The 25,152-nt window shown below is 36.8% G+C and overlaps 1 protein-coding gene across 1 annotated transcript in view; it reads left to right on the top strand.

Moving 5' to 3' along the window:
• LOC306877001 (partitioning defective 3 homolog B-like) overlaps positions 1–25,152 on the top strand; it is a 298,887-nt gene that overhangs the window by 70,681 nt on the left and 203,054 nt on the right. The window contains exons 5-6 of the mRNA XM_079428505.1: positions 1,457–1,536; positions 17,012–17,088. Coding sequence (XP_079284631.1) covers positions 1,457–1,536; positions 17,012–17,088 — 157 coding nt within the window. The remainder of the gene's footprint in view (positions 1–1,456; positions 1,537–17,011; positions 17,089–25,152) is intronic.

The following is a 25,152-nucleotide window of genomic DNA, read 5'->3' as shown; positions in this document are numbered from 1 at the left end:
TTAGCTTCAGATGAATTGGTCATGACCATATTGGTCATATGGTCATCTTTAAGTTTTTGGTTTAAGATGCCTTTATTAACATTAAATATCTTTTATATTTTAGGAAAAAAAGTTTTCAGATTTTGGGGGAAAAATTATATATTTGAGAATGTATGTCATCCAGAAAGTTTGAAATCTGCTTACCTGGCAACCACTCAGAACACTTTAGCAACAACACAGCAACAAAAACTGCATATATAATGCAAATGTTGAGTATTTTTATCTCAAATATGCAGTTGCAATATCACCGGTGAGTCATCTGGGGTCTTGTGTGCTGAGAGCTGTTGCCCACATGCACGGTTAAAGGCATTTTAAACTATTGATGGGAGGCAACAGGTCTGAAAATGTAGCTGCGCGCTTGAGGGAGGCGGCAGACTGGAATTTACAAAGCGTCATGTCAGAACCTCTGACACCCAGACAGCCGCTGTTTGCTGTGCCGAAAAAGAACAAAATATTCCCTTAAACCTTCTTGAAACGCTGTCAGCTTTTTTTCCTCCCTTACTCTCGCAGGGTGCTTGACGTGCCCTTACTCCACTGAAGTGTGAATAAGTGAGATGTAAACTGTGTTTAACTCAGGGCTCAGAGTCAGCTTCTGAGCCAGAAAAATGTAACTGATAAGACATCAAACACTCATGTCCAGTCATGAAGCGCATGAGGAGACAACTATAAACAACGGCACAACACATTTGATGTCCATAATGTGATGTATTGCTCGGAGACAGAATATATTAAGTGAGGAATATTTCATTTCAGCTAAACAGCCGTTGTAGCCAATCAGGCGATTAGTTCTCCAAATGTACAATAACTAATTAATTAATCTAAATAATAAGCATGTCTTCCATGCTTTTTTCTATTTCAGGAACAATATTTAACCAGTTTAATTTTTATACATTGCAGTTCAAAACTTTGGAGTAGGTTGGTTTTTTAATGTTTTTAAAATGCTACATTTATTTAATCAATAATGAAAAAAACAGTAGTATTGTGAAATGACTTTACAATTTAAAATAACTTTTAATAACTGTTTATTTTAAATTGTTTCGTTTAATTTGTGTGTGTGTGTATATATTAGTGCTTGGGCAACGATTAAGCGTGATTAATCGCATCCAAAATAAAGGTTTTTGTGTACATCATGTATGTGTGTGTACTGTGTATATTTGTTATGTATATACTGTATAAAGACACACACATGCATGCATATGTTTAAGAAAAAATGTATGTTTATATATTAAATATATAATATAAATTAAAGGAATATAAATATATACATTGTAAAAAAATTCAAGGGGGATGGTGTGGTCGGGAGGGGGTACCATTTCTAATTAATAGTGAGAAATGGTACCTGTACTAAAGTGTTACCAAAACTATATATTGTAATAGTATACTATGTTATATTTTATTTTGTGTGTTTGTGTTTCAGGTACCCCTCTGCTGGTACGAAGCAGTAGCGATTCTGCTCTTGGTCCTCCTCAGATGGAAGATGTGAACGGCAGAGCCATGGTAAAACTGCACTGACACACTCAGTGTCTATATCTCAAAGCTCTTTGAGAGTGCTGATCTCAGGTCATCATCACATAACAATATACCAGCCAAAAACTATTATTATACATCACTATTATGTCTAATGTTCAATCAGTGTACAGTATGCTGCTATAAATACCTCGACCTTACCGACTGTGCTGAAAACATCTAGCACAGCTAAACATGACACACAGGTGGTGTCCAGCTCATATAGCAGTTAAAAGCACCACATTGCATCCTATTGATCTTATAAGATATGTTTTCATGCTGGTTTTTGCCATCCGCCAATCGTGACTACATTAATCACACTGATCTAGCTGGAACCAAACTGCCCTAAGATGTTTTTATTTTTTTTAAATGGTATCGATTATTAATTTTGGAAAATGCCTTTATCAGTGCGATTTTGTTAAACATGGGTGCACATTAAACCTGGATAATGTTGAGCTACAATGTAGTTTATGTACATGTTTTCCAAGCCACAGCTGCTGTTTCCAGACACACATCACCTTTAAAATAAAATTCAGATGAAAACATACTTAAACCAAAGGGTTCTCGGTGCATTGTAGCTTATTCTTAATGAGAGAGGCTTTTTTTGTGGTTGTTTTGCAGAAGGTCTTTGTCTCAAGGTTTCCATTAAGGCTTCCAGACTGAAACCAGCAGCGAGACATTGATTCACTATTTTGTGTTGTTTCATAAGTGTCCCTTCTCTTTTGTTGTATTTTCATTCATTTGCTCATTTTTCCCCACTTCTCCTTCAATAAAATGCTCATCTAGAATAGCCCCAATGTTCTGATGAAATGGCATATGAGCAGAGCTGTATTGCTACAGTGTGTTGAATGCATTTATGGAGCTTTGTGGAGTTAGTGAAGTATAGCCATTTGTTTCTCTCTTACGTGCTCTCTCTCCCCCCTGGTCTGCTTAATGGACTGTCTCGCTCCCCCCCGCCTGCTTAATGGACTGGCTCAGAATAGATGGAGTTTTTTATGATTACCACTCTGCTCATTCAGAGCCTTTTATTGGAGCATCGTGGATGGCTTTAATGCACTTCACCTCTCTTTCTTTCGCTTTTCTCTCTGTCCTCATTCTCGCTCTGAATTTAATTTTTTTGTGGCTTTTTATTTTGTTTCTTTTTGCTTGACTCCGTTCCCTCTTCTCTTGCTATGCACCTCACCGCAGGCTTACAACCAGTTGCATGTGGTTTTTGTGTGTGTTTTTGAAAAGAAAGTCCTGCTGTTTGGCTTTGCCATATATTTGCTTTGTCTTCTTGTGCACTTTTGTCAGATTTAAGGCTCGCACCAAGTAATGGAACAAAGTAGGGCTGTGCAAATAATTGAATGCGATGATCATGCGCATCTAGTCAGTGAAGCCGGTTCTGTGATTAGTAGTTAATCTCCATCACGTGCTTTTAGATGGAGCGGCATATAAGCTTGCTGCGATAGACGGTGGCTGTATCCGAAATCGCCCCTATACCCTCATTCACTATTCCCTACATTAGTCCACTCATACAGTTCACTTGAAGGAGTGAATGAAAACGAGTGAGTTAATTAGGACACTGAGTGCACCGGAAGTACTGCCGCTTTGCTTGCTGTTTAATAATCATTTGAAATCATTTGAGCTCCAGTAGTAAGATTAAAGGATTTATCTTGAACTCTGTCATGGAAATTATTTATAAACCCTAGTTAAACAATTTAATAGTCAATTTAATGAAATTGTACCTGTGTTGTATTACGCCGTGGACGAGCGCTTTTAAAATAAATGAATGGATGATTCAGCTGCGGGCGCTGTCTTCTGGCGAGACGTGGCAACTCATTCGGCGTGCGACTCTCACAGTGCATTATGGGGATTCTCTAGCCGTTGAGTGTACATCAATTTTTTTTTAAACATTCGTTTCTCATTTATTTGGTTCCACAGTATCTGAGATTTTTATTTTATTTAAACTGTGTGATTTTATTTTATTTTTTTTCCCCCATTATTTTACATCAAGGTGTATGCAGTCCGTGCCTCCAAACTTTCTTAATCGTTTTGCTAATAAACGTTCTATTGTTATTGTTAATTATTTGTTCCTCAGTCTTTACTGTTTTTCAGTTTTTTATACCTATTTAAAATTTGTAAGTTATTTGTTATTTTATATTAGGCATATAGCATGGTGTATTTTTATTCGTTTTGTTAATAAAAGTTATATGTTGTATTTTGTTGCTTGAATTGAAGTTAAGCAATTGATGCCGAATTGCCGCTAATTTAAAAGTGAAAGTAAAATGCGCACGTCGCTTTTACCAGCTAGGCTATTTAAAAGCAGAGGAAAGTGAGGGAAAGCGTGAAAACTCAAGCGACCTAAAAACAAACTGCTTGACGCCGAATTGCCGCTAATTTGAAAGTGAAAGTAAAAGCGCACAGAGCTTTTACAATATATTTGAAAGCGAGGAAAAGAGGGAAAACTCAAACGACCCCCCCACCACGGTGATACCGGTATTACCGGTGTTGTCACACGTTGATTAACCGGTGGGAAAATTTCCTCACCGTCACAACCCTAGCGGCGATATCGCGCACAAAACGCAGACAATTTTTGGAAAATGCTCTTTCACTCTGAGGCTATGAGTGTGATCAAATCCTGGCCAGTATTATTTATGCACAATTATAGTTCATACTATTTATTTTATTTAGAGTACCTTTTTTATTTTATTTCTTTTTTTTTTATTACTTTTTAAATTTAATAATTTTAGTTTATATTTCCATTTAGAAATGTTAGTGCTTCAACTTAAACACAATTTTAAGTTAATGGCCAATAAAATTAACTAATATTTTTTAATTGCCACTACAATTTTTTATTTTAGGTTTATTCTAGTTAATTTAAATTAACAGTATACCATTTAAGTTAATTTTAGTTAACTATAATAACTTGGCTGTATGGTTGGGTATCTTTTGAATTTTATCAATTCCAATTTCGATTCCTATTCTGCTTATTGTTTCCGGTTCTTATAGATTCCCAGTTTTGATTCCAGTGTGGTTAAAAAAATAAAAAATATTAGACCAAAAATAGTCAAACATATTTATTTTGTCTCTTTTTTTCAAAAACATTTAGTTGCAGCTGAATACCACGAACAAAAAACAGTAGGCTACATAAAAATTGGACTCGACTAAGAGCTGTTGTGCACAATAGACGATAATGGATAAACAAACAAAACAAAATAACATGCTATTTATAAATGAATGATTCAATGACTCACTCAAGATTTATTTGTTTCATTACCGGATGAATCAGCATTTTTGAATAAATCTCTGTAATGAATGATTCAAAGATGTATACATTTGTAATAGTGCCTTTTTGCCAACTAAATCAATTTTTATTATTTTACAACAAGTATCCAATTCTTGACCTTAATAATCTTATTTTTTAATTGTGTTTTTTTTTTTCAGGCCTGGAAGTTTTTGTATTAACATTTTTATCTTTGGGATGTTTGTTTATTATTCAATATTTATTTTTTAATTTTTTTTAAACATGTCTACTGTTTTTATAATGAATTTTATTATTAATTTTAAAAATTATACCATCTTTTTTTCTAGTTTTTCAACATGGTACTGTTCTGTTCTTTGAGGGTTATAGTAGAGGTATTTCTACACTAATAAGTGTAGTTTACATTTTAATAATAAAAATAATAAAAACATATTCACAGAGCGAAGAAAGACACAAATCAGTCTGTGCAGAAAAAGGTTACTTCATAATCAAAAAAAATAGCAGTCTGTCTGAAGGAGCATAACATATTTAACATCTTGCCATACTGAACTTTCACACTGCAAATAGACCTTTACATGAACTGTAGTAGTGTCTGAGTGACTGATACAAGTGGCCGACAGCATATTGGAAATTAATTAGCATTTTTTTCTGTTACTCTGAGTGGTTTTAGGTCCTGTGTGTGATTTATTGAGGGGTTGTGTGTTCTCCATGCCTGTTATAAGTTGAGATCACAGCAGAGTCATTCCTTCAGTATCAGGTGGCATGGAGGGGCTTTTGGATCATTTATGTGTCTGATGAGAAACGTTTCTTTTGTCTGCACACCCTCGAACAGACAGGAAACCTGCGGCACAAAACCAAACTTCAACACAACCTGACAGATAAAGCCCCAGTACCAAGATGGATGAGTTTATCCCTTTCCTCCGGGGTCAGAAGACCCAAGCGTCTTACACCCCCAGCTGTCCCTGAAGGGTTAAGGGAACTCCCTCTCTTTCCGGGTGACAGGAATGTGAAGTGGACTGCGGAACCTCTAGAGTATAATGTGCTCACACAGCTTTATCAGTGTTCCGGAACGCTCCACAAACATTCTCAAACAGAGACTCTTCCTTCTTGTGCAACCCGATTCCTGCGCTTCGACCTCGGTCTCTGTCCACAAGACCTTTCCCGTCTGCCCTTTGTTGATTTGGCCTTTTTCCTTAGATATTCATTACACAATAAAGCATTTTTCTTGGGTGCCCTCACACCTGCGGCCGTCCCCGTTTCCTCTTCTCTTATGCTGCTCCGTGCTTCCTTCATCTCTCCCTTCATAGCCTGTATATCATTTAGCTTCTATGTTTTCATTGTATTTAAGAAGCTTTATTTCCTGCGGGGCTTACTGCACCTGTGGCACGTCAGAGATGGAGGTTCTCTGCTCTCTTTCTGTCAAACAAACAAACACACAAACTCGCAGACATATCTCTTTCTCAGATACTCACACATAGATAATAGGTTGTGCAGTGGAATATGGAAAAAGTATTTGGGCCAGATTGTGGGTTGCTGTCTTTACAGTTTCGCCTTGTTTGCACTTATTCTGATGTGGGGAGAGGGTGGTTTTGCAGTGCTAGACTTTTGACTAATAACATAAAGGTCCACATTGCAGCCAAAATCATCTAGGCAAAATCTGCCTACTTAGACAGGAAGAAATCATCTGACATGACAAAGTTTTTTTTTGGATCGTACCAGCCTGGATGGGGGAAGAATAGAATAGAATAGAATGTTTTTCTTTGAAGGTGTCAAACGTGACAGTACTTTTTTAATGTTACAAAATTTCTGGGCAATCATGTGACAAAGACTGGATTAATGGCTACTAAAAATTCAGCTTTGCCATGACAGGACTAAATTACATTAAAAATAAAAATCTAATAGAAAACAGTTATTTTAAACTATAGTGATATTAAACAATATTACTGTATTTTTGATCAAATAAAGACTGCCTTGGTGGGCATAAGAGGAAAAAAAAACATTACAAAATCTTACCAACCCCTACTTTTGAATAGTAGTGTGCCGTATACATATTGAAGTTGAATGGGAAAAAAAAAACAGAAAAGATGTGTATAGACTGTCCATGCAAAAGTAAAAAGTTCTGATTACTTCACAGATGCCAAGAACCTTGCAAACTACAGGTGACTAATTGATCCTCAGTACTGTGTATTGGGTCTTATTCATCAAATACAACACAAGTTTTTGTGTAGATTGTTCATAAATGCAGTCATATGCAAATTGTTTGGGAAGACTTGCTTAGCAAGTGGTCTGCACTTCTGAGAGCTCATGTGTCATGTTGTTTCAAATTGTGGTTTGGTCCCTGTGGTTCAGACTAGTAGAGTTTAATAACTTGAAAGTATAATCTTGTTAGAAAAAGCCATTTGATACTGTTCGCAAACTTTTGCAAATAAGTAAAAAAAATAAAATAAATTAAAAATCAGTCAGTCACTTTGGAACGGGCAGTTTCAGTCTGCTCTTTGGGTTTTTGTGTACAGGTTATACTGAAGAGTATTCATTCCAGAATAGTGCTGTACACCTTCCTGCACTTGTAGGATGTGGAACACAAACCATCTAAATTCATTTCACACATTATTATCTAAATCCACTTTAAAAATAATTTTTTTCAATTTGAAATCAGAACTCTAGAGGATGGAGACAGCAGATAATATTTGTAACCTTGGAAACTGTCACTTGCAGATACATTTCTACAGGTATTAGTCATGAGAGACGGAGATTCCTCAGGGATGTATTTGTCCTGTGTGTCCTAGTCTATTTTTATGCCCTCTGAACGTCCCATAAGAACCAATTAGTTATGTGGATTTGTTTTTTCATTGCTGGTTGTTATGTTGGTGGTCCGAGTGTGAACCCAGGGACCTCACCCTGCAGTCCCACTGGCCAGCGCAGTGTTTCCAAGAGGGTCAGCCGGCAGCATACCCCTCTCACCTGGGATCAGTGTGCTCACTTGTTGGTGTTTGTACAGAAGTCCAGTGGCAAAGACCACACTTTAAGTAAAAACCAACAACAACAACAACAAAAAAACAACAACAAAAACATTTTTTAACCTTACAAAATATTTTTGTTTTGTTTTGGTTTGGTGGTTTCATTTAGTTTTGTTTTTTCGTTTTGTTTTTGTGGGAGATGTAAAGGTGTGACTACTCAACTCATAAACAATTTTTTTATTTTTATTTTTTGTTTGTTTGTTGATTTTTTTTTATTTTTGATACATGAAAGGGGGAGAAAGTCAAGCTTGGAGAACTGCTTGGAAAAAAATAAAGTTTGTTTTGATTTGGTCTTTTGTTAAAACATTCTTACTGGCCCCCAAACCCTTAGTTTAGTCGTGTGCTATGTACATATGGGAGTTGTCCATGCAAAATTAATATGTGCTGATTAATTCATAGTAACCTGCTAAACTTCTAGTTGTTCCTTTGGTGTTTTTTGTGTGTATTATGTTTTGTGGCAGGGGGAGAAGTAAAGCTCAGAGGACTGCTCTAGAAAAAATAGCCACTAGTTCAAAATTCAAAAATTGCAAAACACCAAGGAATCTCACTTTACCAGATATTAGACATTTTTTCCACACCTGTATCCAGCAGGATTTGGAGAACAGGTTCAACTCTTACAGCACACCCTAGAATATCAGTAATGCTGAGTGACCGGCGTAGTCGAACTCCTCACATCTCGACTCTGTTTTCACTGTGTCAAACTTACATGAAGAAATATGGCAGTATTAGTTTCACTTTACTCTCAGCCATGAAATTTAATGCGTGATGTCACTGCAATGGTAGTTAAGGGCCACAGGTGACATTCTGACCTCAGTTTACACAGAAAGACGAATTGTGTAACGCTTAACACATAAATGTGGATAAAATACACATAAATCAGTATGTATGACATTATTACATGTTATGAATAATTTGAAATTGCATTAACATGTACAGTGATTTTTGCTGACTGTTCAATGACAATCTTTTATATACTAGAATATTGTGCAGTAATGCATATTTTGGTCCAGTGAAGTTAAAGTTTTTACCACTGAAAGATAGTATTTTTTTTTCTTTTTAAATGAAGCTTGATGCAACATTCATTGCAAATGAATGAGTGAAATCTGGCATAAATTCTAAGCCACATTTGATGTAAAAAGCACTAAATATCAAAATAGTTCACCTGTGAGTTTTATATTAATGCGTCAAGTTGTGACCTAACAATCTTTACTTCTACGTTTTTTGATATCTGTTGACACATTACTTCTCTCATAGGGTATAAACCCATCATGCCGCTCTGTCCTGCATCAGTGGTTTTGTGCTTGATTGTGTGTTTTTGCATCCTAGCATCCATCTGCATAAAGATGAGTATGTTTCCATGTGTTTGTGAGACACCTTGTGACGTCACGGCCTGACTTGTGCCTGATTAGCGCAGCCTCACGCTGTCTTAGACTCCTGCCTGTAGTGTGAACTCAGTGAATCTGTGCACTCGCGAGCTTCTTTAAAACGACACTCAAAAGGGATACATGATCTCAAATTAAAACGGCTCTGCTTTTAATCCAACAGCCTCTCATTCACAAACCCCCAATTAACATCAATTTCTCTCTCGCTTTCTCCCTCTCCCTCTCCGTCTCTCTCTTTCAGCCCATTGGGTGTAATTAAACTGGCACTTTTCATTGATGAAGGCTTATGTACAGCTGGAGGAGATATGTGTTTGTGTGTGACAGAAAGAGAGAGAACCTGAACAAAGAAAAGCCAGGCAAAGAAACCTAGAAAATGTAGCAGAAGACCATTACTGGGATTTTTCACTCCCTGTTTTTGACATTTGAGGCAGATCTCTCTCAATGGCTAAATGAACTAAATGAAACTGTATTCTGTATCATTAGGTAAAACCTATGAATAAATTCGACTGCTGCTATTTTAATAGAAGTTAGACGAGAAGAAATCCTGTCATGAAAAGCAATTCCATAAATATATATCAGTGCTGTGAAATGATAAATGATAATTTTTTTACATAATGTGTATATTTATTATGTAAATCTGCAAGTATATATTTAATAAAAATGTTGTTTATATATTAAATATATTTATATACAATATAAAAATATGAATAAATAAATGTATATACATGTAAATATTTACAAAATATATACTGAATGTGTGTATATACATATACACATTAAATGTACACAATACACATACATATATTATATAAACAAAATGTTTTATTTGATGCGATCGTTTGACAGCACTGCTATTTTTAGAATTCCTAAAGAATTAGAATTGCTGTTTTAGAATAGAGAAAATAAAAAGCAGATCTGTATTTAATTCCATTTACTTGCTGTTTCAACTAGATGAAATAAAATAGTTTTTAATGTAATTTTAGTTAATTTGAATGACCATGTTCTGGAATTTAATTGTAATTTCAAAGGTATTTTCAGTTATTTTCTGAATGGCACACTGTCCTAAAGGGCTGTTGACTAGGTTTTTAGAACAGCCTCTTTCTTTCTCTTTGACCTACCATTATTCTTCATGGTCTTTCACACATCTCCACCTCTCTCTTTCTTCTCTACTGAACCTGTCTGCTCTGCGTGTTCCTCCTCCTGGCTGCAGGAACATGCGGCGTGTCCGTAATAAGTGAGTGTGCCTGAGAAATGACAGGGTTAGAGCTCACTAATGCACTCAGAGTTGCACCCTTCTATACTGAAAACCACCAGAGAGGGAGGGAGATGGACAGAGAAAGAGAGGGTCCACACTACTCTATACCTGATTGAGGTAATAGGCCTTTGTAATTGTTCAGATTGTCACTTGCCCTTTTCGGCAGAAGTAAGTGGTGGAGAGAAACGGCCCTTGGATTTGCCCTCGCCTCCCACTGAGGAGCACTGGCAGATATTTTAAACTTTTCAGAAAAATATTCTTCCCTCTCCAAAGACAAAAGAAGGGCTGAACTAACCCATTTGAAAGGATCTTAAAAGCCAAATTGGTGGGTGTCATTGATCCAGAATTTCCCGCAGACTCTATTTGAGCTTTCACAGGCCATTATTTTAAGTGATTTTGAGATGTAATTAGTTTGGACGCAACAATTCTTTCGGATAATTATTGCCGTTTTATTCCAGCATTTAGGTGGTCATCTTTAACTAATGGAAGTTTAATCACCACTAAATGTTCAGTACATTACCCAGCTTGAATCCCACTGTTTTTTTTTTCATTCAAACTAACCAGTATCTTAAAAAATGGAGAGATTGCTAATCACTTCCAACAAATACTGTCAGCATTTTTGATTTTGTGCATCCATCTCTCATTATCAGTTATTTTCAAAACCAAGTATTTTTTCATGTTTTCACATCTCCTGTAAGCTTTCTGGTCTTATGATCTGTCACATGCATGTTTATTTGTCTGTCTCTTTCTGCCATCATTAGAACAGTCGTCCTCTGGGAGGATCTCAGAGACTGCTAATTGCTCTGGGAGTATTTTTTCGTATCTTGAACCCTGTGGGTTTAATAGTCACCAAGAAGTGATACTTTAAATGTATCACTTGTTGGAGCTGTGATGCCTCTCTTCCTGTGGGGGGTGTGTGTGTTTGATGGTAAACAACACCACGCTTCCTGTGAGGAATTGGTTGTATATTGTTGACAGAGGTTTTTACCGTCTTTGCTCGTGGGTCACCTGCTGTGTCGATGGGAATAGACACATGACCAGACACATCTTATAAACTCTTTGACTCTCCTTTGTTCAACTGAATAAGGTTTAAATTCTCTGTCCTCTTAAAGGAATTTGTTGTCATTGTTTACTCAACATTACCCTTAATCATTTTGTGATTGTTGCATTGATTCTCCGTATTTGTTTTCGTCTGCTAAACTTACAGGGCACACTCAATGAAATTGTACTTCCAAACTCAAAAAAGTGGTCCATACAGCTTATGCACTATATTCCAAGTATGTGAAATCACATGATAGCTTAATGTGAGTAACAGACCTAAATTGCTATGCGTCAGCAACTTGGCACTATGAGTGTCAAATACTATGGTACTTCGATGGAACTTAAAAGGTTAGTTCACCCAAAAATGAGATCTCTTATCAGTAACTCAACCTCATGTTTTTCAAAGCCCATACAAGTTTTGTTCATTTTTTTAACACAAATAAAGATATTTTAATGTACCCTGAGAGATCTCTTTCCACACGTTTAAAGTCTATTCCAACAAAACTTTAATGCATTATATAAATGAAGTAATAAAAGTAATTAAGCTGGTAAAAGCACAGTAAACAAGCATATTTTGAGCTTGTTTACCATTTTTATTATGCGCTGATCAATGTTTATATATGAATAAATTGTGTCTTTCCAGAAGACTTTAATTAAACCACTTTCACCATGTACTTTATGAACTTTTTGATGTTTTTGCTGAACCTTTTTGAAAGATTTGGTGTAACTTTTAATCGATCGACAGACATCTGTCAGGTTTCATTAAAAATCTCTTAATTTATGTTTTGAAGATGAACAAATTTTATGGGTTTGAAATGACATGAGGATGAGCAAAGGATGACAGAATGTAATTTTTTTGGGGGAGTAAATTATACCTTTGACCCATTTCACAGACAAGGCTTAAGCCTAGTCCCAGACTAAAATGCATGTCTGAGCCATTTTAACTAAAAGAAAGTTGCACTGACTGATCGTTATCTAAGCCCTGTCTGTGAAACCAGGCTTTAAAGTGCCCCTATTATGGGTAATGAAAGGTTCATATTTTGGTTTTGGGAGTCCCCAACAATAGGCTGACATGCATGCAAGGTCAAAAAACACTTTTATTGTCTTATTATATGCATTTATTCTTACCTTACTTGCTCAACGACTCCCAAACGATTAGTTTAATGATTCATTTTACCAAACCCCTCCTTTTGCGTGATGCTAATCTGCGGTGATTGGTCATCTCGCCTGTAACGCCTGATAAAGCAGTGTTTGTGAGCGCAGTGCTGCTTTGTGTACAGCGTTACCGGGGACACAGCTATTTCTACCGCTCCAAAAGCGGCACCTAGTGGCAAAGAATGAATTTGCATTTTCATTCAGACCAACGCGAAAAGACCAACAATTGGGTGGACAATATGCTAATGTTTCATGTTGATGTCAACATAAAACGGCTTGGGATTCGTTTTAAAAACGACTCATTTCAATGATTCAGAGTTGACTCTTTCTTTTGAGAGACAATAACTTTATACACGGTGCACTTTCAGATTTAAAACTCGACAGGATGTTTTCAGTCACTTAGAGCTGTGTTACACACTGCATGAAAGGTCATTTTCTAAAATCTATAATAGGGGCTCTTTAATATTTACCCAATTCATATACTGTAATATTTGGATGGAACTCTACAAATAACAGGGTAAAATTTCCAAAAACATGGTAACACCTTTTTGTATTTCCAGATTACTTTGTAGGCCAAATGTTTGATAAGTGTTTTTTATTTTTTTATTTTTAACATCTGCATTGATTTTCCTAAATCCCAACAACATGCTGTCAATGTAGTTGTAGGTCTCGTCCATATATTAAATGGAGAATGTAATTATTGTAATGGTGTACATTTGAAACTGCGCCACTCATTGTCTGATAGCCATCATAAGCTTGAATGAGTAATGGGAGCAAATGTCTTCATTTAGAAAACAGGTGTATGTAGTGTTTGACTTGGTTAAAACAATGAAACAAACACCTATATATAGTCAAGCAAACTCTCATAACCCTCTCAGCATGTGGTGCTTATCCCATCATACCCTCCAGTGTGTTTGCTTCCCCTCTTGGCTCTGTCAAGGCTGTCGCCGTCTCTTTGTTCGGCACTGTTCCATTACTGCCAGCTCCATCCGTGTCATTCATTCGATGAGGGTCAGCACGAGGAGATCAGGCACTACGAGCAAATAAAACCCATGACATGCTCATCAGATCATCAGTCAGCCGCAAGATTAATGCTTTTGTTCTTTAATTAGCAACAGCATCAAACCGTGACTCAAACGGCACAAACTAATCATTAAAAATGAGAGGAGAATGAATCACAGGCGCACACTTGTTTGAATTTTTTTGGTGGGCGTTTATGTAGCTTGTGCGTGCCCATTAAAAAGATGTTTTGTGTGTATTAACAAGGGAACAAGCCATCAGTTGTCACTGTTCGGTTAATTGTTTGCGCTGCCTTGTCTATGAAGGTAGGCGTTCTGACATAACTGCACATGCTGGTAATGTCAGCTTTCAGGAGGATGATAGGATGAAGAGTTAACGCTTGTAGTCTTTTCTGGGTCGACAATTGAAGACGCTTTTACCATGCAACCGTTTATTTAGTGCCTTAACCTCTGTTTTCTAAGCTGGTGTTTGTTACAAAGGCCACATTGTCAAGGGAATGAGATATTCAAGCCTACATCCAGACTTCTTTATTGTAAATACTAAGCTGTCTTCAGATTTACAGCTGCTACATGAACATCTTGATGTCTAAAATCTTTCACTTTTGCCTTAAGTGTACTTGTAATGTTGTTGAAAATCAGTTTTACAAGACCATTGTCCTCCCTCTTGTTGACTCTTAGGATTAAATGTTTTTTGCTACTGTACTTTTAATATAAATGATCTCTGTTATGATTTGACTAACTTCATTGCATATAGGAAATACTTATGAATGAGGTTGGCATTAGAGCTGCTTTGTGTTTTGAACATAAGTGTGTTCAAATTATAGTTATTTACTGGTTTGGTTCAAGTTAAGAGTTCTGGATAATTCAACCAAAATTAAAATTGTCATCATTTACTCACCCTCAAGTTGTTCCAAACCATGACTTTTTCTATTTATTTTAAGTCGATTGGCACCAGAATTCTTGGTTAATTTTAGGTTTGTTCTTTGCAGAGGAAGAATTTTAATTTTTTGAGTGAACTATCCATTTAAAGTTCTGTTCACACATGAAAGAAACTGTGGCTATAAGAGAGTAGCAAAGTCCACACCATAACCTTAAAGGGGTCACATGATGCGATTTCAAGTTTTCCTTTCTCTTTGGAGTGTTACAAGCTGTTCGTGCATAGATAAGATCCCTGAAGTTGCAAAGACTAAAGTCTCAAACCCAAAGAGATATTCTTTATAAAAGTTAAGACTGTGCCACGCCCCCCTAAAACGTCTCATTCAAACACGCCCCACATGTCTACGTCACGATGTGGAAATATTTGCGTAATGCCGCCCAAATGTTCACACAAAGTAAGAAGACGTGGTTTCAGTAAGCGCAGTAGTGTTGATGCAGCCATGTCAGGGAGACGCTGTGTGTTTCTATGTGAAAGCAAAAGCACTTTATTTGGCCTTCAGAAAGTAGAGGCATTTAGGAATCATTAAGATTTGTTTACAACACAACAGCACAACCCAGATGTTCGAATTTGTGCAATGCATTTTATGGATGACAGTTTCGTGGCTTGTGTCCAAACACATACTAGCATCATCACTGTGTCTGTCACACAACTCTGTTCCCCTTTCAGGCTTAATGTCTTAATATTTACTTTGAAAGCTGAAGTTTGCGATTATGGAAAGGGGCGTTACATTTCCGACGCGTGCTTGTGGTGTTCGGCCAATCACAATGCACTGTGCCAGTTGGCCAATCAGAGCAGACTATGCTTGTCGGAAGGAGGGACTTTGTATAAAACTAAGCGTTTGAGAGAGGCGGGGCATAGGTGAACTACAATAATGTACAGTATTTGAAAAATAATGTGTTTTTTGAACATTAAAGCATGTCAACATATTCTGTTACACCAAATACACAAAATAATGATCTTTAAAATAGTATCATATGACCCCTTTAACAATAATGACGCACAACAATGATATCAGTGGAATAACTTTCAAAGCATTTTTTTTCTGTCTGATTAATAATAATATGAATGCACACATAAACATAAGCACCTAAAGTATTGAAAAAATATTGTGAGAAAACACTTTGGAACAAAATACTCTTTTTAGGTTACGCCTCATACCTATTGAGTTTCCTGGCTATGTGCAAGAAAATGGAGCATTATTGGGCCGGCCATGTGGTATATTAAACATCCTGATCATTTCTTCTCAAAGCTCCTGACCTCGTTACTTAAATCACACTTTTGGCTTTCTAAAGGACTTTGAGAGGCAGGGGTTTGATTGACAGGTGCTAATGGGGTCAAAGGTTACAGGCAAGTACATTAGGGCTCTCTGCTCATGCTGACCCCTGCCACACTTCCTGTCAGAGCTGAAGGGCAGCATGATGCATTTCTGCTGCTCGATACCTTTGAGTGACCGGCCCTCCCCACGGACGTCACCCCCAGCTCCCCAGCCCAAAACTACATACAATACATTACTACTGTGGTCACAAGACACCTTTCGGTTGATTAAAGAAGCGTTTTCGCACAGTTTGTTACATTGTTCTCATTAATGACCATGTCGGTGTGCACAATCAGCTAAGCTTGGCACAACATCTGCTAAATGATGTTTTCGGTACAAACATAACCATCCAAGTGAAGCCTGACATGCCACATACAATTCATTACTGCATTTCATTGGACACAAACACACACACACACGTTGATATGACTTGTGCAAGTCATTATCCTGTTACAAACCACATTTACACACATACGTGGTACATACTTGTAATTACTGTCAAGCATAATGCGACACACACACACCCTTGCACTAGTAAAAGCAGCTACATGACTAATGATCATTCTCAAATCCTGACATGAGATAAATTTGGTGTTTTTCTTGAGAGAAATTCATCAGTTCTGGCACATCCGCTCTAATGGTCTTTTAATGCTCAAATCAGCAGCCATTTCTGTCAGAGGAAATTCCTCCCTTGAGCCTTTGCAACTAGTTGGAAAGTAAAATAACGTCCTATTATGTGGATCTTTTTCGAAGGGAGACATAAAGTAGACTCGTTTTGCTCGTCATTAGCTAGCATTTGCATTTATTGCCTGTTTATTTTACCATTAAATGTATTTTATTTCTGTATGTTCTTTGTAAGTGTTTTTTTAGGGGTGTACATAAAGTATGCATTCTTGCATCCCATCTGTGCCATTTAAATGGTGCTTTATGAACATTTGCATCAAACGGACATATTTGGTTGTCTAGTCGCATATCCCACCATAAGCATTATATTTTTTATGCATTTAAATTATCAGTTGTCCTTTTTTTAAGAATTTTGCACATTGTTTCCTTTTCTTGCTGTTTCTCACTGTTTCTGTGCATCTGTCTTTGTTTTTGTAGGGAATGCACGTACAGACTGACATGGACTTTACAGCCGAGGTGACTGGCAACAGCAAATCTGGCCCTCTCAGTGTCAAGTAAGAAGACTGTGTGTGTGTGTGTTTGTGTGTGTGTGTGTGTGTGTGTGTGTCACATTTGCACTACTGTTTAAAAGTTTGTGGTCAGTAAGTATTTTTTCCAAAATAAATAATAATTTTTATTCTGCAAGGATGCATTAAATTGATTAAAAGTGACAGTAAAGACATTTATACTTCAAATAAATACTTTTTTTGGGGGGAAAAAAATAAAGTATTGCAGTTCCCACAAAAATATTAAGCAGCACAATAGTTTCAACATTGATAATAAGACATTTCTTGAGATTGATTTCTGCATTCTGAATACTGGAGCAAATTTTTAAATTGTAATAATGTTTCACAAATATTACAGTGTTTTTCAAATCAAATTAATGCAGACAAATTAATTGTGAGCATAATAGAAGCATTAAAAAAAGACCCACATTTTTTTAACAGTATTGTTTAAAGTCTGATCCAAACAGACCACTAGTGAAAATGCTTCTGTTTTTACATTGTTTTGTGGTTTAATAATATAAGTTACATTTTTACAAATTTGATTATCAGCTGAACAGTTTTAAGTTGAATTAAAAAAATTGTGCAGGTTGTTTTTTTTTTTTTACAAATGTGTATGACACCTTGTGATCATGTTCTTCGACATGATTGAAAAATGATCCAAAGAGGATCTTGAGCAATGAGTGGAAACAAGAACATATGTGCAGAGACACTATAAGTGACATACATTTACTTATTTCACTCTTGATCTAGAAATAGTTCAGAATTTAAAATATCCTTTCATCATTTTACATAATAGTATTTTTAGACCTCACTGTACTGTATATGTTTTTGTTGTTTAATATGTGCTATTTTTCCCCCTCATATCATATCATTAGCTAACATCCCAATTTTCCTGCTCCTCATTGAGAAGATCAAGGCTTTGTGGCACTTGCATATAAAATGATTATTCATTAAGCAGCTTCAGAAAGCAGAGGGGAAGGGCTCACACAACACAAACAAACACATGCATTAATCAAGGAGAGAGATGACTAATGAGCCAGTCTGGGATTAGAGACTCTCTCGCCAACCTCCTCTGAATCCCAGAGCGCATCTGAACATTAGAGTCTGGGCTCATTCCTGGCCTTCAGTACCTCTGATCCACACTTCTGATGCACTCTCTCTTTCCACACACTCAAACACACACATCAGACAGGACCACAGTGGTATGAATGCCACTGAATCGTGCTTTCTTTAAGGTAATCTATCGATTTGCAAAACAAAACATTTTATTGTCTTTCCATTTTTATTCTACTTATGCTCCCTTAGTGGCCATATTGTCCAGGCTTCAGCAAAATGATTTAGTACATTACAATCAATCATCACTGCTGGCAGGTTTTTACTAAATTGAATTTTTCAATTCAATTTAGTAAAATTGGACGTCATATGTTAATTTATGCCTTCTGGTGATTTTGGAAATACTACATTTTGTGTTATAATAGCTTCTAAATATATTGGAGATTTGTTTAGGTAACTAAAGGAATAGTTTACCCAAATATTGGTTGAAAATGTACTCGCCCTCTGGCCATTCAAGATGGAGGTGATGTTTTTTTCTTGATCAGAACGGATTTGGAGAAATTTCGCTCATCACTTGCTCACCAATGGATTCTGTGCAGTGAATGGGTGCCGTCAGAATGAGAGTCCAAACAGCTGTTAAAAACATTTCAATTACCCACATGTAAAACACAAGACTCCAGTCCATCAGTTAATGTCTTTTAAAGTGAAAAGCTGCATGTTTGTAAGAAACAAATCCATCATTAAGACAATTTAAAGGGATAGTTCACCCAAAAAATGAAAATGGGACCCACGGCTTTGAGAGTAAAAAAAAACAAACACAGACAAAACCAGATTAAAACCTGCAGCTCGTGGCGATTCATTGAGCTCTTAAAACACGAAACAATCGGTCTGTGCAAGAACTGAACAGTATTTATAGAATTTTTTACCTCTGATCCACCACAATGTCCAACTGTCCGGAGCGCGTTCACAACATCCGGCAAGTGACGCGTCAACCTACTCTGGCACAGTAGACGAATGCGCTGAAGCGATCTGTCGCTCGTATACGTCACTCATTGTTTAGATCGCTTTTTTTTCCAACTATCCCTTTAACTTTAAACTGTCGCTTCTGACCAAAATACCAGCCCATAATCCATAATAATGTTTACTCCAGTGAAAAAGTCCATCCCCTGTTGTCCTCTCACACCAAAATCTACCAGTGTATTTGTATAGAAAGATTTCGGACTGATTTTGCTTGTAAATGGTGGTTGATCTGTGCATATTTCTCTGCTGATTCAGACGAGATTACTTTTTCACTAGAGAAAGCAATATCATGGATAGAGGACTCATTTATTAGCTGGAGGCTGTGTTTTCTAGTCAAAAACAGCTTCACAAGACTTTAATGGATGGACTGGAGTGGTGTGGATTATTGTGATGTTTTTATCAGCTGTTTGGACTCTCATTTTGACGGCACCCATTCACTGCAGATGATCCAGTTACAAACAGGTGATGCAATGCTAAGTTTCTCCAAATCTGTTCTGATAAAGACAAAAACTCATCTACATCTTGAATGGCCTGAGGGTGCGCAGTTTTTTGGGTGAATTATTCTTTTAAGTTCTATACAAATTTGTAGATCTTTAAGGTTTTATCTTTGTTCACAATCTCCTGTTTGCACAGAATGCATTTCGTGAGGGAGTCAAATATTCCCCTAAACACATTCAGAGCACAGACGGACAGTAAGGAGGGTTGATAGGGTCACATCCTCACAGCGTGACTCTTCTACCAGCCTCTCACCATAGCAACCGGCTGTGCCATCACTGTGAGGAATGCTGTATGCTCTCTGCTCTCGGCAAATGATCCTTGAAATTGAGAGGGAAAAAATGAATTATCACGTGCACTTTGAATCTAGAAATTGAAAGCCATAAGTACGGACAGCACTTTACTAATAACATTTATAGGTTGTAGGAATGTGTAATTCCAAGAAAGTGTTCAGTGGCTTTATGGTTGGTCACCTAAAGGAATAGTTTAATAGTTCAAACCACCCTCATGCCGTTTCAAACCCGTATGAGTTTCTTTCGTCCGTGAAACACAAAATGAGAATTTCTGAAAAATCGTAACTTTTATGACAAAGAGTTTTAAGTGACCACGTCTGCCCAGATCAAGAAAGAACCCCCCAAAAAACAACAACAACACAAAACTCCACCACAAAAAAAAATAGTCCTAAGATATTGTAATAAAAATAATAGTCTATAATGATAGTAAATAAATATAGGTTAATATAATAATAAAATCCTTGATTCATGACTCAAAAGCTTTATATTGATCATTTTTCCCACTGAATAAAAAGTTACAGGGTGAATTGTCACTCTGGAGTCTACAGGGATGCATTGCTTTGTTTGTTGTGAGAAAACGACAAAACTGCGTTTTACGAATGATTTACTATGGAATTTACTGCTTGGGTTTAATGGTCGATGCCCTGTGTGAATTGACTTGTATTGTCAACTAGAAAACAGGAAGAGATGAAGTAGTGTAATTTCCGAGCACAGATGAGTCCTTATGAATCATGTGACTCACTGACATACACTTGGACTACAGGTAGAAATGAGGCCGGTTAAGCTAAGTTATACTTGTATTATTAGCTGTGTCTAAGCTATGCATAGACTTGCTCTTGGGCTAAACAATATAACTAAAACAAACTCTATTTTCCAATCTTTCTATGGCATTCAACACTGTTTTCAACTAGATTTTATGTAGTTGTTACATTTGGAATTGTGACTTGTTAAAATTATGGTTTATTTTATAAAACATACACACAAATACAAAAATAGATCTAAATAAATAGATGTATTTGTGTCTTTTCAATTAGATAAACCATCATTCAAGAAGTAGATTCAATTTATTTGATCAAAACAATAATATTGTGAAATGCGTATACATTCGTATATTATTACTATATTGCAATATAATAACTGTTTGTATTTTAAAATGATTTCCTGTGATGGCAAAGCAGCCATTATGCAGTCTTCTGTGTCACATGATCTTTCAGAAATCATTCTAATATGCTGGTTTGCTGCTCAAGAAATCATTTTTATTATTATCGATGTGGAATAATTTGGAAATCATGATTAATTTTTGTTCAGGATTCTTTGATTGAGAAAGTTCAAAAGACCAGAATTTATTTGAAATTTGTAACATTATAAATGACTTTACTGTCATTTTTTTGAATGATTCAAATACTGTAATCGCAGTTTTGAATAGATCCATTGAAACAGAATGCTCAGTAGAAAACTTAATGGACTTTTTGTTTTGCCTACTCTATCATCTGCAAAATCTTTGCAAAAATATTGTCAGTATTCAATATATTTTGCCAAGCTCCAGTTTTCTGAAATGCTCTCGTCTTTATCTTTTGTCCTCCTAGTCTCTTAATTTCTCTGAGACTGTTTTATATTTCCTTTGTATATGTGTCTCATTTGGCCTTTTTGCACCTCTGTCTGTTGTGTTTCCATTTCCCATCACTTCATCATCTTATTGTGTCATCGGTGTCTGCCCCTGCGGCCCCTTCTCCATAAGCACTTCACTTCTCCACCTTTGTTCCTTTCGCCCCTCTCTCTGTCTGTTTTCCCTACTCTTCCTTCCTCTGTCTGTCTTTCTCTGTGTAGTCATTCTGAGGGGCCGCAGACTCATCTGTGCGCTCTTATCTGCTGTGCCATTGTGCCGTTGACTCCCTGCTGTCAACCCCTCGGGCCTCTTTCACACTGACACCCGTTTATCATCACCCTCTCTGCCAATCACACACACACCCACTGATAACCATCCGCTTTATCAGAGAGACAGTGAGAAAATCTTAAACTCTAACCCCATCAGCGTTGAGCCCGATTCCTGCGTCTAACTCCGCATTTCCTCTTAACTGATCTCGATTCAGTCTGCGGGATAACATTTCAGACACGCCGCCTCTGGGGCTTTAATTTCGGCTAAGATAAACAGCAGTATCAAAGATTTGCCTTGTATTAGTTTCTGCCACAAGATTATACCTGGGTTCTTAAGATTTTCTAATAGAAAGCATGCAATCTTTCTTGAATCAATTAAGCAAAAGCTGTTCTCAAGTGAAAGGTAATTGAAGTAATGAAAAGAGGTGGTGCTGGTAATCTGGGGCTCAGCGGTCAGTATCGTAGTGGATTAGAGCCGCATTGTGACGGTGTCAGTGCCACGTCTGATCGATACGGTGGTTTGATGATGACGACGGTGATGGGAGGTGCACTGAGAACCCCATTCTGAGCTTAAGCGTCTGACTGGCAGCATTGCAGCGATCATCTTATATACATCCTGCGGCTCAATCTGGAGGCTTAAACCTCAGAATGTGAATCTCAGGTTATCTCAGATTGGGGAATTTTAAAGTTTGTTGTCTACAGGTTTGTAGAGTATTCACAGGGGTTTGTGGAAGTTATATTAGAGGTTTAAGCAGCCGATCCTATAGGAAAACAACAGTTTTGTGGGATGGTGATTTTGTATATGAATTCACATGATGTGATTTGTATAGAAACATACAATAATAATAAAAAAAATAGTAAGTATAAATGTCCACCCCTTAACATAACTGTCCGTGGGGCGTAAACTTTTCATATGAATACATGTGGATTCATTAGCCACCAATTCACCAAAACGTAAAATAGTTAAATATAACTATAAAGGTTCCAAAAGGGGATTGTTGCAGAAATGCAGTAGAAATACAGTTTTGGGTTCCCCATAGAACCTTTTGGTGAACAGTTCTTAAAACCATTTTTTTCTCAGCGAAGAACATTTAAAAAATCTAAAGAACCATTTTCTACTATAAAGGCCTATTGTGGAATGGAAAGGTTCTGCTGAACCACAGATGCCAATAAAGAACCTTGATTTTTAAGAGTGATGAGAGTCTTTTTAGAATATAAAATTATTTTCTACTTCAATTCTCTTTCTGTTTACGCACCCTCGTGATGTTTTAGTCAAAAGGAGAAATTTAGTGAAATGCAGATGCATGCGTCGTGGTACTCTCGTGAATGGTGGCGGAGACTGACAATATTTTTATTTTCTTTGCACACAAAAATAATTCTTGGAGCTGCATAAAATTACAATTGAACTGCTGATGTCACATGGACTATTTTAATGATTTTCTTACTACTTTTCTGAGCCTTGAATGTGGTAGTTCACTTGCTGTCTATGCAGGGTCAGAAAGCTCTCAGATTTCATCAAAAATATCTTAATTTGTGTTCCAAAGATGAACGAAGGTCTCCTATGTTTGGAACGACAGAAGGGTGAGTAATGACAGAATTTTGACATTTTTGGGTGAACTATCCCTTTATGGTTATCTTCCTCTCTGCCATAGCTCTCAAATCTAAGTCATGTGTGTTGTGTCAAGATTAGTCAAGTTTGACACCAATGACTCGCACGCCACTTAATAGTTGTCATTGGCATTGACATCAAAACTTGCACATTTTGAGAGCTTTTGTGGAAATACTTCAAATCTATAATATGACTGGGAAAACCAGTAAAAGGCAGTCAGATGGACCACATTTATGGTGCTCATTTTAACTTGTTTTGGACCCTGAGAGGTGTCCATCCACTTATATTGTATGGAAATAAGGCGAATAAGGATACATTTCATTTTTGTGTGAACTATCACTTTAATGTCTTTTGACAGCATCTTTGGCATCCTAGGCTCATCCTGGTGGAAGGAATGTCATGCAAGTATACTGATCTGTACTGAAAACATCTTCACAGCTCATATAATACGCTGAAAACGTTTGTCCCATGGGTCTCCATTGTTAGTGTGTTACCGTAAGTACGTTAAGCATCAGAATTACTGTGCTAATCAGACGTGTGGGATAGATGCAGTACATGCTCTAGTTAAAAATCATTTTGAACATTTCTGTATGAGTAGCAGTTAAGACAAAGCGTTTCTTTAAAGTAACCTGCCAATTACCTTTGTGTTAGCAAAGTGCTGTTTTAGAAAGTATTTATTCCGATGGTAAACTGGTTTAAAATTAGTCATCCTTTAATGCTGTGAGTCTGGCGTATTAGCCGCTGGAGACTGAGGGCGTGATTGTACATGCGGTGCTTTCTGCATCCCTGTTGAGTGACTGGATCCCTGATTGTGAGGCCGAATTAAAGTCCTTCTGAATAGCAGGATTATTTCAGCCCTGTAGGGGAGCTTTACTCTGGGTTAAACACTCGCAGGTAAACACACAGCCTTGTTCACACCTCTTCACATACATTTTCCATTACTCAATCCTCTCCAACCTACATCAGACATCTCTGAATCCACAACACAATAGTCGACGCATAAAGAAACGGCAACTGTATTCAAATAGTCCTTCATTCAGAGGAGAAGTATCGCATGTTTCTCTAGGAACTCTTAGCGAAGCGGGCCCACACTCGGCCCGTACACAATCACAATTTGTGCAAAGCTGCTGAAGCTCAGCACTTTGAAGATGGAGAGTTGAAAAGACGAGAGAGCTTTGGTAATTTGCTCTCTTTTATTCCTTTCTGCCTTTTATTTCCCTTTTTTTGTACCTTCTGTCTGTATGGAAGAGAGAGCAGGTAAATAAAGAGGACACCTGCTCAAGTGCCCCTTTCCTGTTTCACAGCCATGCTTTCATCCGCTGTCCTCATCTTTAGACAATGTGACAGGCTTTCTTCACCATTTATTTGTTTGCGTATTGATGCTGGATGTTTAACCAAAGAGGAAAAGTAGGAGTGAGGTAATGAACGAAAGAAACGAGGGTTCTGAGCTCTGTTCCAAATCATAGAAAGGCTGCCCCAACAATCGTTATTGTAGGACTGGTCCGAACTTCATTATGCTGCCTCTTAAGATACCTTATTTGGGCACGACTGTGTGAAATTGTAGCTTTTGTATGTGAATTTTTAATATAAAATGTAAGTTATAAAATATATTTACATTTCAATATATTTAAATTATTAAAAAAATAAATAAAATATAATTGTAAAATTTAAAATAACTGATTTTTTATTTGAATATATTATAATATGTCATTTATTCCTGTGATGGCA

Source organism: Barbus barbus (genome assembly GCF_936440315.1).
Source record: "Barbus barbus genome assembly, chromosome: 11".
NCBI lineage: Eukaryota > Metazoa > Chordata > Actinopteri > Cypriniformes > Cyprinidae > Barbus > Barbus barbus.
The sequence above is the reverse complement of the archived record's forward strand: the minus strand, read 5'-3'. Positions and strand labels throughout refer to the sequence as shown.